This window comes from Aspergillus multicolor (assembly GCF_047715735.1).
Source record: "Aspergillus multicolor strain CBS 133.54 unplaced genomic scaffold BDW74scaffold_4, whole genome shotgun sequence".
Lineage (NCBI taxonomy): Eukaryota > Fungi > Ascomycota > Eurotiomycetes > Eurotiales > Aspergillaceae > Aspergillus > Aspergillus multicolor.
Window position 1 is genome coordinate 1,163,497 of NW_027395955.1, and position 13,276 is coordinate 1,176,772.

Consider the following 13,276-nt stretch of genomic DNA (forward strand, 5'->3'; position numbering starts at 1 on the left):
CCGTCATTCATTTTTCCTCCCTTGTTCTTCCCGCTTCCAATGTTCTTCCCATTTGCTGCTTTCTATCTCGTTTCTGCAACCGTCTCGGCCACCGTATCTTTACAGGAGTCGACTGCTAGCATGTTCCATATCTGGCTGGCAATAATAGCGTATTTGACCATGACTACCCGCCCTTCATGGAAGAGGCAAATATAGAATTCAGATATCGGGGTTACAGAGAGCTTAGCCAAGCTCTTACATTTAGCACTATGTATGATATTCAATTGACGTGTAATACAACGAAAGACTCGGGTAGGTAACCCATATATTAGAAATAACAGAAAGATTCAATATGTAGGGAAACTATGGCAGCATACGTGGGCATATCCAAGCTTGAAAACCTCGACCCCCCAAACATGGACCCCAAATATCAACACGAACCCAAAGTCTACCCACCTACCCCCTCCAAGTCCCCTCCGCCATTTCTCTATTCATATCCTCCACAAACGCCTCCAGCCCCTCAACAACCACCCTCGCCTTGACAAGATCCACCTCCCCCTCCTGCTTCTCGACCTCCCATCGAATAATCCTGTTCTGAAGCATAACAATCGCCTTATCCCACACCCTCGCATGCCGGCGGCCAAGCGACAGCGTCGACACCCCGGCCTCGATCTTCTTAAGCGCGCGATACGCCCGGATTTGCATCTGGTCGACTTCCTCGATGTGCGCGGCGTGCGGGTCCTGCGTGGGCGCGGGGTCAGCACGGGCGTTCTTGTGCGTGATGATGAGGCGCACTGGTCTTGCGGGCTTGTCCTCAGGGTTGGTGGGGCTTGGAGAGGTGGTGGCGTTGGTGTCTGGCGGGGGACTCTTAAGCGTCAGTTTGAGATGAATGGGGGCCTTGGGTTTGTCTTGGGACGTGGTGGTTCTCGGTGGTTCTGGGGCTAGTACCTTGGTTAGTGTGGAGACGGGAGAAAGTACGGGTGAGCCTTGGGGCGTTGGGGCCGGTGAGTATGGAGGCGCAACGGGGGTTGATGGAATTGTGGGTTCTAGGGACAACGCATGTGCAGGTGCAGGCGCAGCAGTCGAGAAGTGACGTCCCCGAGCACATTCCAGCACATCTAGAATCGGAATTGCACTTGCAGCATCCGTACCCGGAAATTGAGGTCCTGTCCCCTCTTCGTGACCGGCAATGGTTTCTTGGGTGTCTTCACCAACCTCCAGGCCCAGCCCTAACCCGATACCGCCGTAAAAGCCTGGATCCGTCGGAACAAACTCGCAGATCTCGTCCATTTGCGCGCGGAACTGGGCTTCTGTTAGGCCGCAGAGGAGCATCGTCTCTTTGTCCTCTGGGATTGGAGACTCATCTTCGGGGAAGGCTTGCGTGAATAACTCGAATAGGGCTTCAGCGAGCTCGGGACTGCTCGCCGTGAAAGACCTTGGCTTGCCTTCGACCATGTGCTCGGCGTAGCAGATGTCCATTGCGACGGCGTCGCAGGTTGTGCAGTAGTCGATTTCGGGAGACATGGTGGGTGTTTTGATGGGAGGTAATGGGGTTGTTGGATTTGATGACGCTAATAGTATGGTAGCTAGATAGACACTTGCTTCGAGGAAGTTGGAAGAGCAGGTGGAGGGAGGTTATGCATTGAACGTTTGAGGTCTTTATAGTCTGGACTTCGAACGTCTTTACAGTTTAACTGCTGTGAATGCAAAACGGTGAATGAAGATGGTGTTTCGTAATCCGCTCCCTGAACAATGGGCATTGTTCTTTATCAGGAGGGGAAGAGGGTGGAGGAGACTTCTTATTGACTTCTGAAAATCACGAGTCCTTGGAAGAGGACAGAATTCAAAGCCTTCCTTGATTTCAACAAACCGTACCATGAGCGTGGTTTTTGATATCCTTTAGGTATGTTTACAGCAGGATCCCTTGTTCTTACGGTCTGAAAGAGAACCGGACAAGGGTTCCAAAAGACACGTTCCCAGTCGGGTGTTATGGGGTGTTTCCTAAGCCACGTTGAAAGAGTGTTAAACGTAGGAGTCTGAAATGTTCCTATACTACCTCAGTAAGGAAGGGAGGGTGCTCTACGCAATCCTTCTTTGACTGTTATCAGTCTGTGCGTCTCTGTCAAGACTGCCTGGTATTTGAGATAGGCGAATGGAACGCTGGTCCCCGCAACCTATTAGGTAGCAACGTAGAATCATCGATTGACGCGCCTAACATTTAGCAAATTATACCTTGCAATGAAATACAGCTGCTAATACAAACTCTCCAGCTGCCAGATTTGAAAGATGTCGCGCGGAATTTTGGTCTAGCAGGCCCGAGGACCGGCTGGGCGGATGAAGATAAATATGATGCTGGAGACATGAATCCCGCTATTAACGTGCTGCATAATCAACAGAAGTACTCAACCGTAGATGATGCTCGTCATACCACGATGTCGAAGCCCTTAATCAATTAAACGAACATAGGTGGACCTTGAGTGGGCAGGGGTTGATTCTGGCTGGGCATACAGTTATCGGAGCAGAAGTCACGCATTGATTTGAACCATTACCTGGACAAGGCCCAGAAGCCAGGCTGAGAGCGCCGAAAAGCAGACCTGGCCCAGTCTCGGACGACATTCCTGTTTGCTCTTGCCCTGGCGCAGCCAAGAGCAACCGGGCGGGCGAATACGAGCTTCCAACAGCCCTGATTCGCCGTGGTGGACACAGTCAAACTTTTTCCTTAATTACATACTCGGGTCCTGCGCTTTTTGCTCCGTCTGATGATCTGATAAGATGGTGTGATGTGGTTCGTGCAGTGGAAGTGGCGAGCTTGAGTGCAACCCTGCTGCCGGGCTGGAGCTGAACTGGGGTCACTTATATGTAAGGGTCTTCGCCCCTGTCAGGTCACTTTTTTTCTTGACTCTTCTGCCTACTCTCCACCTCATTCGGTCGGGAATCTGACAGTATGGCCACCCCAGCCGAGTGGAAAGAAGCTGGCCATACGTCTACAATGGAACCCGGACATCCGTCATTCAATTCAGACGCCAAAAATGACCATCAAGCCCCTCATGTCAGCCCAGATGCAAATGTTCCCGAGATAAGCCCGGGTGTCAAACGAATCGAGCTGATCAACGCCCAACTCGGTCTCTACGGGCGCATTTTCATGTTCGCTGGGATATGGCTTATTGCGTACGTTTATGGTCTCGACGGTGGAGTGAGAAATACTTATCAGGTGCGCTCTCGACTCGAATGTCATCATTGCCTTCCATTTGTCATTTGGCGTGTGGTTAACGCCCGTTATACATGTTAGCCCCTCGCAACTGCGAGCTATGGAAACCACAGTCTCCTATCGACTGTCCAGGTTCTTCGCAATGTCATCGCGGCTGCGGCGCAGGTGTGCATCTACCGACTTGAATATTCTCAGTGGAGTTGACGATATGATAGCCTACTGCCGCAAAGATTGCGGATATGTTCGGTCGTGTCGAGCTGATCTTCTTTTCAGTCTTCTTCTATACCCTTGGTACGATGTCCGGCAACTCCGCCAGAGGGTCGGGGCTTGATTATACTGATCGGACTTCTGTTGCGCTCAGGGACGGTGATTGAAACGGCTGCGAATAACGTCCAGACTTTCTGTGCCGGCGCTGTGATTTATCAGGTGCGTTCGACAGCCTGTCTAATGAATTTACGAAACATGAAACGAACTGACCAGTCATAGATTGGCTATACGGGCATCATGTTTCTTGTTGAAGTGTTGATTGGGGATACGACATCGACCCGATCGCGTCTTCTGTTCTCTTACATTCCTGCTACGCCGTTTATAGTGAGTATTTTCGCTTGCGATTCCTCTGTATCTGGGAAACCCGATTAATTGGATACTTTCTGTAGATAAACACCTGGATCGGCGGAAACCTGACGGACGCCGTACTAAAGGTGACGAGCTGGCGCTGGGGGATTGGAATGTTCAGCATCATCTTCCCCAGTATGTCCTCGTCCATTCTCCCTCGCGATGATAGGTATTGATATTGACCTTGAGCTGTGCATAGTCTGCTCAATCCCCCTCTTCCTAACCCTCCTCTACGGACATACCAAAGCGAAACAGATCACCACATATCCGAGCCTCATCCAGATTCACGGCGCGAAGCAGTTCCTCCTGGATATCTTCTGGCGCATGGATATTGTCGGCATCATTCTTCTCATTGCGGTGTTTGCTTTGATCCTTGTCCCTTTTACGCTTGCTAGTGGCAGCTCGGAGCAGTGGAAGCAGGCCAAGATCATTGCGCCGCTCGTTATCGGCGTACTCTGCGTCCCAATTTGGATTCTTTGGGAGAGTAGGTGCAAGTTTCCGATGATTCCGTTTAGAGTGAGTCTTCATCATGTCCATGTCTGGTCTCCGTGCGGATAGCTAATCGGCGTATGCAGTTACTGAAAGACAGGGCTATCTGGGGTGCGATCGGCATTGCGGTTATGCTCAACACCGGTATGCATTCTGTGAGCATAGAAAATCTAAAAGAGAATGTGTCTAACAAGGTCACCTAGCATGGTCGCTGCAAGGCAATTACCTTTACACCGTTCTTGTCGTGTCATTTGACGAGAGTATTCTCAGTGCCACACGAATATCGTCCTTGTACAGGTGAGTCGATGCCCGAATTCAATTTCCCCGAATTGAATTGACATTAATTGGGAAAATAGTTTTGCCTCTGTGATAACCGGCTGCATTCTGGGCGCAATCGTCATCAAGGTGCGGCGCCTCAAACCATTCATCGTCGCCGGCACTTGTTTGTTCACTGTCGCTTTTGGCATCCTGTATCGTTTCCGTGGCGGGGCGAGTGGTGATAGCTATGCGGGCATCGTCGCTGGAGAGGTTATCCTGGGTATTGGTGAGTCTGCCTTCCGTCAAAAAGCATTGTACTTGCCACTTTTTTGGGTATAACGTCTGCTAATTCGTATACTGAAAAGCCGGCGGAATGTTCCCCTACCCAGCACAAGCAAGCATCCAAACCGCCACCAAGCACGAGCGTAAGCATTCCACATCCCCTCCATTCCCTCCACCCCCCAATCATATCTAATCCAGCCATCAGACCTCGCAATTGTAACCGCCCTCTTCCTCTCCTCCTACAACATCGGCTCGGCCCTGGGCGGGTCCATCTCCGGCGCAATCTGGTCGCAGACGCTCCCGTCCAAGCTCACCGACCAACTTAACGGAAACTCAACACTTGCAGCAGAAATCTACGCAGACCCATTCACGTTCGCGCTCGGGAATCCCATTGGAACGCCGGATCGAGATGCCGTCGTGGCTGCGTACATGGATACCCAGCGGCTGCTGTGCATTACGGGTTTGTGCTTGACGGTCCCGCTTATTGTCTTTGCGCTTTGTATTCGAAATCCGAAGTTGAGTAAGGAGCAGAGCTTGGAGGGAGCGGAGAAGGTTTAGATACTTTACATTTAGTTGGGTTATGATCGTAATTCAGAGATGTCTTGATAGTGGACGTTTAGGCGTCAAGAATATACCTATAACGGAAATATATTTCTTCAACCTAGCCCATGACTCGATTTGAATCATTTTATGGTAGTATATTTATTGATAAGAGATCCGGTTACTACACCTTAAATCGGTGACATTCGCGACTGTATATTCTCAGAGCGCAGTACTGGTGGCTGGCTATGCGTGCCCAAATTGTATGGGAGAGGGTGCTGTGGGGGATCACAGAATATGCTGTCCGACTTCGGGACCTGTTACAAGCAGTTCTAATTAGATGTGTTTTCCCAATGCTAACACGCTTCTCATTTTACTAAATTCAATGAGAATGATACCTGGCAGGATGTCTATGAAGAGTATAAAATATGGTATGGTAGTAGTGGCTTTGGATAGTGTTCTATTAACATGGGTCATTTTCATCATGAAAGGTGTATATTTTGGCATAAAGTATCAAGGTAAACGGGATCAAAGAGGGATTATCGGAATCATCTATACGACCACGTCTATCGAAAACAGAAGAGAACGATAGAAAAAAAAGCTGTCTCTATAGCAGACCCCTCACACCCCCAACCCCCCAATCCTCGCAACCACATGCCCCAAACAAACCTCCTTCTCACGAATCTCCTCCTCCAACACATCTACCCTCCTCAAAAGCTCAATATAAACATCCAACAGCGCATCAAACCGCACCGTCAAATCCGCAATCCGCCTCTCCCCCCGCAAAGTCGTCTCAGGAACCAGACTCCGGATCTCATCGAGCATCGTCTGGACGGCCTGGATCTCGTACGACAGGTTCACGAGCATCGTTTCCGCCATGCGCGACCCGCGCGTGTACTGGTCGAATTCGACGCGGGCGTGGCTGAGCTGCGAGATGACCTGGTCGCGCAGTTCGATGAGCTCGGAGATTGTGGCGCTGGGACGGCCGAGGGAGGCGTTGAAGGTTTCGGTGTCGTAGCCGCTGTCTTCGGATGCATTGTAGTCATCGGCGGAGTCGTGGAAATTAGGGGTTAGATTTTGTCGTCCCGAGGCTGGTGATAACGTCGGTCGAGCACGTTCAGCGTCTGCGGTTGTCTGGGGCAGCGGACCAGGGGTTGGTGCGCGGCCTCGCACACTCCGTAGCATTGGAGGGCGAGGAAGGGATAAGAGGGGAAGACCGTCCTCGTCGATATTGACTGGGAAGTTTTCGTCGTAGGAGGAATCGCCTGCTCGGCGGAGTTCTTCTTGGTACGTGGCTCGGTGGGCGAGGGGGCCGATGTGGTGGAGATAGGGCACCTGTGGGATTATGAGCCGGGGATGCTCTGTGAAGCATGGAGCACGGGCGAATGTATCGCAGACGGTGCATTCGTAGCTTGGTAGCATGGTGGTTTTTACCTCTGCGATTGGTATATGGTTTGTAGGATTGGGGTGGTAAAGGGTTCAGTGGTATCTTACGTGACGGGATAAAATTGATATCCCCTAGCACTGATGACCATCAATGCCGGCGTTCATCCTGATATAAGAGCTATGGACTCCATTGTTTCATTGAGATTGATACACGAGTGCAAAAAGAGTACATAAAGAACAACGAATTTCATTGTAGATTGATTGATGGCATGAATCGAAATGCCTCCGTCACGCTGAAAGATTGTAGCTACACTTTTGTCTGTCGAAGAAGGTCTCCCTTGTTCTGGAGTTCCCTTAGTCTTTCTGAAGTTGCAAGCAGTCACCATGGTACTTTATAGGGGCATCGTAGACATTGAAAAACAGACCATATAAGCACAAAGGCCACCGACCGAACAAGCACAATGCCTCAGGAGCTTGAGAAAGGGTTTCCATGCACCACACCTAGTTACCTAGGACCGGCTTATGGTCGTCTTCCTAAGTGCTCGAAGGGCCTCTCTTGCACGAATACTAACGTTAATAGACGGGGTATCATACTATGCCCCCTCAATCCTCGCGTTCAAATACTTGAAAAACCTCCTCTTCTCCCCAATTCCATCCAGCAACTCCTGCATCCCCTCTAAAGGATCCGCATAGAACCTTACCAGCGTCTGACACTGCCCATTTAACAGCCGGAGTCTTCTACTGACAGCATACACCTGACGCGCATCCAAGGCATCATCAAGAAGCGACTGACGCATAGCCTGCAAACTTGTTATACGTCGGACCATCGCCCGCTGCGCCAAAGAAGCCGCGCGCGTCATACTCTCGCTCTCGAGCCCATCTTCGATAAACTCGTTGTAGAGGCGGTCACGCATTTCCCGCGGCTCGGTTACCGTAGCGCGTGGATATGGCGTTTCCTCCTAATCCGTCGGGATAGCGACTGGTTGCGGGCGTCTCTCTCCACCTAAGGGCACAAAGTTAGAACTAAAAGCCGCTTGTAGGAGCGTTGCGCGTCGGATTTCGTTCGGGCCTGGAGGGCATATGCCCCTCCCAGTTGTTGGCGCTGTAAGAGTCCCCAGGGACGAGGGCATTATGAGTAATGGGGCCGGAGAAGCATCGGGGGGTATAGTCACTATACGGATGGAGCGCTGCTCAGGCGCCTCGGGGACTTCCTGGACTGGGAGGTAGTCAGCGGGATCGTGGTGGCGAGGGGTCCCATCATCTTCCAAAGGCAGATCTAGGTCTGATGGTGAAAATCGAGTGTTGATTGTGTTTAGGTGTTGGAGTGAGCGGGCCTATGGTGTGATATGGCGAGGGTGCCGCATTCGAGGCACTCGTAACTTTGAAGCATCTTGCAGACGGGCTCGGGACTTATAGGGATCGTGGCGTAATTGGCTGAATGGATTTGTTCTCGAAGGACTCGGTGGCTTGGATTGTATGGCGTCGCCATGTTTAAGTACTGAGGGCATTTTATACTGTGCTGCTTCATTGTTTGATGTTCTTACCGACTGTTAAAGAATGCTGAAGAATGGAAAACAAAGGAGCATCCATGCCGAGCACGCTTGTATGCCTTGTATGTTGCTGTTCTAGGCCCTAACAATGGTATCATAGCATTATACTGTCTCTGCTTCTTCGTGAGGTCTCTGTTAACATACAATGATGGATGCCACCCTACAAGCCGATGGAAAAGGTATTAACAATGTAATTTTGGCAAATCATTGAGTAATGTTGGCATCCCAACCTTTAAAGTACCTATCAAAGTGAGGATTACATTCTACGAGTCCAACAATAAGCAAGTCAATGTTATGGAGTAGGATTTAGGGCAATACGAATCCCAGCCCTCAAGCTCAAACCATCGCTTACCTTACCTAGTATACATGAAAAAACCCGTGGAATGGCACTGGTCTAAGGGTCAAAGTCAGTCGAATGGTAAATGGCCGTTACTTAATTTGATAGTTTTATGTATATGGATTAACACTACAGCTTGTCCATGTGTTGTATAACGGTGGTAAGTTTCTTGTGGAAATTGGGCATGGGCACCCCAAGGTCGCAGGGATTACGCATAAGTTAGCTGCATCTATAATCGGGCTTACACTTGTATCTCCTATTCCAATAGTAAGGATTACCCTCACACTGCATACAAGGGATGGTCTGGCATTACCAACCTCTATGCTTGGAAGAAAGCTTGACTGCACAGGGAACGGCTAGGTTTAGTATACTCAAATAACAGATTCTCACGCAGTAAGGGTTGATATTGATGATGACAAGTATAAACCATAGGGTTGTCTTAAAACCGATCATTAAAAAGTAATATCAATCTATCGGAGTTCAGGAAATGATATGAATAACAAGCAGGAATACCATACTCGAGGCTAGGGGGAGTACTAAACATGTTGAGCTGAACGGGCACACTTCCGCTCAAAATGTTCTAATACATCCTCCAGGACCTCCAACTCCTCATCCATATGGCTCATGTCCCCCTCAAGCTCCTTCTTCAGACCCTAGCGCTCTCCAGCTGCAGCGATAGCTCCGCCTCTCGGCGTTCCATCGACTCAGCAGACACAAGGGCATCCCATGGCATATCCCCACCAGACAGACGACTCAGAAGGTCCTTCTCGGACTCCTGCTTCTCGAGTGTGACTTTTATAATCTCTTCTTGCCTAGCGATGTCCTGCGAAGTCTTTTCAATAATGATCTTCATTTCTTTCATATCTTTTGGCAGTTTATCGAGCATCTTGCGATTGGCTATTGCGATATCCTCTGGCGTAAGAGCTGGTAAGCTTGGGGTAGATGCTGATGAACTGCTCGGGTCACTGAAGATGGTGTCCAGGTTTATTAGTGTAAGTGTATCGATGGAGACGTCTTCGTCAATGCTGTCTCCGTCGGGGAGGATCATGTCCGTGTTGCAGTGGACGCAGGCGGGTTTCTCTGCATTGCATTCCATGCATTCGGGTTCCGAGTAGAGAACTGAAGGTTTCATGGCTTTTACCCTGGTGAATAATAGTAGATGGCTGAGAGAAGGGTTGGACTTGAGATTAACTGATGGAGTTAACCTCGAGGTAATGGTGCTCCGATGGCCATGGACCCCAAGGTCTCCTCAGGGTGTTTTATAAACACACACAGTCATTGTTATCTTGTTACTCGATTAGCAATTTTGAAAGGGGTTATTGGTTATCCTTTTATGCAGACAATGGAAAATTCAATGACGTTTGCATATCCCTCTTTGATTAGTATCTGGAAAATATTACACAACGAATCATGCTTTGTCCGTAGCCACAGTAAAAGATTTTCAAGCCAATGGTTTCCTTGTGGAAATGCTGTAATCTCGGAGTATTGCAAACTAAGAACCATTACAAGGTTTGATGGTGAAATCCCGTATTGTCAGGATTCCATGGATTCGTGCTGGTGCGCCTTGTCTTAAATACCGGTATATCAAAGGTTACCTATAGCACCCACCCATTGGGTTAAGAAGGCGAGTATTTTATATAGCCATGTGCAAACTATCTGGTGGATGGTAAATGTCGTGGTGGTGAATGTCGTGATAGTAAATGTCACGATGAAGATATAATCACCATCGAAGTCCACTACCAAGAGTTTCTAGGCAATACCTAAGGTATTCCTGACTCGTACTGCTCAACCCTCTCTAAATTATGCGGTATAAGAGAGGTCGAGCTAGATGAGAATCCTAATCTGGATTGATACTTGCCTCCTAGATGGATACTAATGTGCAAACAAGAAACTACTAGATCAAAATAAATATTGTGAATACTTTTTCCATACTTACTATAAACACCGGAGACGAGTAAGCTGTGCAGGTATTGTGCCCGCAACAGACCAGGAAACTACCATGGGTATCCTGAACCAAGGCAAGACCAGAACTAGGTATTCCATAGGTTGACAGCGTACTTGCCCTTGAAATACCGCATGTAAACATTCTCCATGTCTTTTAGTAATCCCTTCATGCCGCGTAGGTTCTTAGCCTTGGACTTTTCAGCACCCGTGGCCCCTGCAACGGCCTTTTCAGCCATTGCCACTTGCTCTTTCAACTGCACAATCTTCCTGCAGAGGTTTCCGACCTCTTCCTGGGAAAGCGTAGGCATTTTGAAGACGGAGGTGATGCTGTTGGGAATGGTTGAAGGATCGATGTTGGGGCTTGGTGGGGTGCACATGGCAGGGTACCATGACTATGATAAAATTGTGAAGAACACATTTATTATAAAGGGTGTGATGAGTCCAGTCTCATTGTACTATATATAAATTGAACAAACAGATAAAAGTGCCAAATTTAGGAGGTTATCGATGTACATAGCTACCATAAGATCTGGACGAAGCAGAATCAGACACCTGCTGTACGAACAGGCAACATTGAAGGAAGAGGAACGAGTAACAACAGTCATCAGAGGTATAGCAACTAGAACTGCCACTCTACTCGTACAGGCACTTCAGAAACCATACCATGCCACCAACCAACCATATATATTTTTAGGTACACATAGGCATAGGGGCAGCAGTAAGCTTCGCAATCTGCTCCTCCAAGCCCCTAATCTCCTCCGCCGCAACCTCAAGCTGCGCACGAAGCAAGCGTGCCTCTTCATTCACAGCCAGAAACCGATCTCTGTACGACTCCAACTCGTGCTTGTACCGCGCGATCTCCGACCAGGAGGGAGCTTGGCTTTGCATCTTTAGCTCCGCGCGGAGCAGCCGGGCTTCCTCGGAGTTGGCCCGCACTTTCTCCTTGTATCTGTCCAGCTCTTCCGCGTACCATTGCAGCTGCGAGGTGGCGAGGGTGGGTTGTTGGTTGGCCGGTTCTTGAGAGGGAGTGGTAATAGCTTGAGAAGGAGCTGTAATTGCCCCCGGTGTTTCGGCGCCAACGGGGGTAGGGTTATTATGAGTCAGATGGATGGTACTACCTTGCGGTTGCGCGGGAGCAGCGTTCCTGGTCGCACTGGCGTCACTGGTGACCTGGTTAACTAGGGCAGCAGTAAAACTATCAAAGTTATCCTAGTCAATCAACGGATCGCCGAGACCATACGCGTCAGCATTATCCAAGCTAGCACCAAGATCAAGAGCAGGGGGATAGCCCAATTGGCTTTGATTAGAGGTGCAAATCGACAAATTCTCGTTACCGGGAATTGTCGGCATACTTCCCTGATCGATATTTAAGGCGCTATTGCCTCCGTTAGACGCCATGTTGACACTGCCTCCGGTCGTTGTATTAACGGCAGGGCTGTATGACAGCCCGGGCGCAGCTGCTGCACCTAACTGAGTCTGGGTGTCGAAATTAGCTTGGACAAGCGCGTAGTAAGGCTGAGGGTTATCCGGGCTCACGAACACATTCTCGACCGTGTACGGGTTTGGATCCCCCGCCCACAACATACCCATCTGAGTGGCGGTAGCGTTAGCGAACGGAGGGACGGGGTAAGAGCCCACCTGCAACTGGAAGTCAGCGGGGCGGCCGTACACATCTTGCACCGCGTAAGTGGGATTGGAATTCCCCGCCGTCAGCATACTCGCCTGGGCGGCGGCGGAGTTGCGGCTGACGTTGCTAAGCTGATTTTTGATATAACTCACTTTGGGGTATTTGCGTGGTCGTTTATCAAATGCTTGGGGACGCCGCTGGGGCTGGGGTGTGCCAATCCGCTGCACTGCGCCCTCTTGCCTTCGGTGAAAACTAAGCTCACAGAATTGGCTGAAGGGGCTTTGGCACTCTAGGCACTTGGTGTAAGTATTAGGCTTAGACCCCGTCCATTTCCGGACATTATTGCTGTTCATGGTTAGATAATAAGGTAGTTTAGGATAATACTAAATATGTCGGGTCAAGGCGGGTCCTGCACTAGTTAAGGATGAAGGGACTGGGGTATTCATATTCTATATATTTAATAATACATTGTTCTTAGTCTTATGGTAAATATATAAAGGGCATTATTAATGCGCTACTTAAGAAAGTTCGGATACGTTGTATAAAGAAATAGCAATGATCCTTTTTTCCTGATTCAGGCTGGTACTCAAAGACCACTTAAAGACCTTAGGTGAAAGGATATTCAGAATAAAAGAAAATGGATGTCCCAATAGTGTACCCATGTGAGAATATTACAAGGTGCCTAAGGGCTGGCATGGCGAGGTACAATCACAGCCTTACTGTACACAGCAATGAACAGCAAGGAGCAACAATTATGGTACCGAAGGGGGTCACCATGTCAGGTTGGCAGGTTCTAACTTTTTAGTGATAGTATCATCGCTTACTCGTATCTCTTAGAAATATTTTATAAATTCTTGACCGAATATATGCTTTCGAGCGACTGGTACGGTTAACAGCGTATTTGTCGTACTTAATATATATGGTACCTAGGCTTATCACTACAAGACCTGTAAATAGGGACCACGTAAATTCCGAGAAGAAGAGAACCAGGATGATAGGAGACTTGCGTAAGACTATGAACAACATATATATTATCAAAAATATCTATTACTCTACTTAAT

The 13,276-nt window shown here is 49.0% G+C and overlaps 5 protein-coding genes across 5 annotated transcripts; 1 reads left to right on the forward strand and 4 right to left on the reverse strand.

Annotated features, from left to right (window-relative positions):
- Window positions 1-435: 435 nt before the first annotated feature.
- BDW74DRAFT_175216 (uncharacterized protein) lies at window positions 436-1,503 on the reverse strand (the record flags this gene model as incomplete). The annotated part of the gene is made up of 1 exon (XM_073728260.1): window positions 436-1,503. One exon carries the CDS (start codon window positions 1,501-1,503, stop codon window positions 436-438), a length of 1,068 nt encoding a protein of 355 aa, XP_073587259.1.
- A 1,338-nt stretch (window positions 1,504-2,841) lies between these two features.
- On the forward strand, window positions 2,842-5,500 carry sit1 (putative siderochrome-iron transporter Sit1). The gene is made up of 12 exons (XM_073723570.1): window positions 2,842-3,190; window positions 3,269-3,352; window positions 3,403-3,478; window positions 3,549-3,613; window positions 3,674-3,778; window positions 3,844-3,937; window positions 4,002-4,318; window positions 4,378-4,435; window positions 4,495-4,588; window positions 4,648-4,835; window positions 4,915-4,974; window positions 5,037-5,500. Exons 1-12 carry the CDS (start codon window positions 2,924-2,926, stop codon window positions 5,387-5,389), a joined length of 1,761 nt encoding a protein of 586 aa, XP_073587260.1. The 5' UTR covers window positions 2,842-2,923; the 3' UTR covers window positions 5,390-5,500.
- A 492-nt stretch (window positions 5,501-5,992) lies between these two features.
- BDW74DRAFT_175218 (uncharacterized protein) lies at window positions 5,993-6,793 on the reverse strand (the record flags this gene model as incomplete). Its single annotated transcript, XM_073728261.1, has 1 exon — window positions 5,993-6,793. One exon carries the CDS (start codon window positions 6,791-6,793, stop codon window positions 5,993-5,995), a length of 801 nt encoding a protein of 266 aa, XP_073587261.1.
- A 2,497-nt stretch (window positions 6,794-9,290) lies between these two features.
- Window positions 9,291-10,896, reverse strand: BDW74DRAFT_175219 (uncharacterized protein; the record flags this gene model as incomplete). Its single annotated transcript, XM_073728262.1, has 2 exons — window positions 9,291-9,786; window positions 10,703-10,896. 2 exons carry the CDS (start codon window positions 10,894-10,896, stop codon window positions 9,291-9,293), a joined length of 690 nt encoding a protein of 229 aa, XP_073587262.1.
- Window positions 10,897-11,278: 382 nt separating this feature from the next.
- BDW74DRAFT_175220 (uncharacterized protein) lies at window positions 11,279-12,568 on the reverse strand (the record flags this gene model as incomplete). The annotated part of the gene is made up of 2 exons (XM_073728263.1): window positions 11,279-11,783; window positions 11,829-12,568. The coding sequence occupies 2 exons, from the start codon at window positions 12,566-12,568 to the stop codon at window positions 11,279-11,281; spliced, it is 1,245 nt and encodes a 414-aa protein (XP_073587263.1).
- Between the last annotated feature and the right edge of the window lie 708 nt (window positions 12,569-13,276).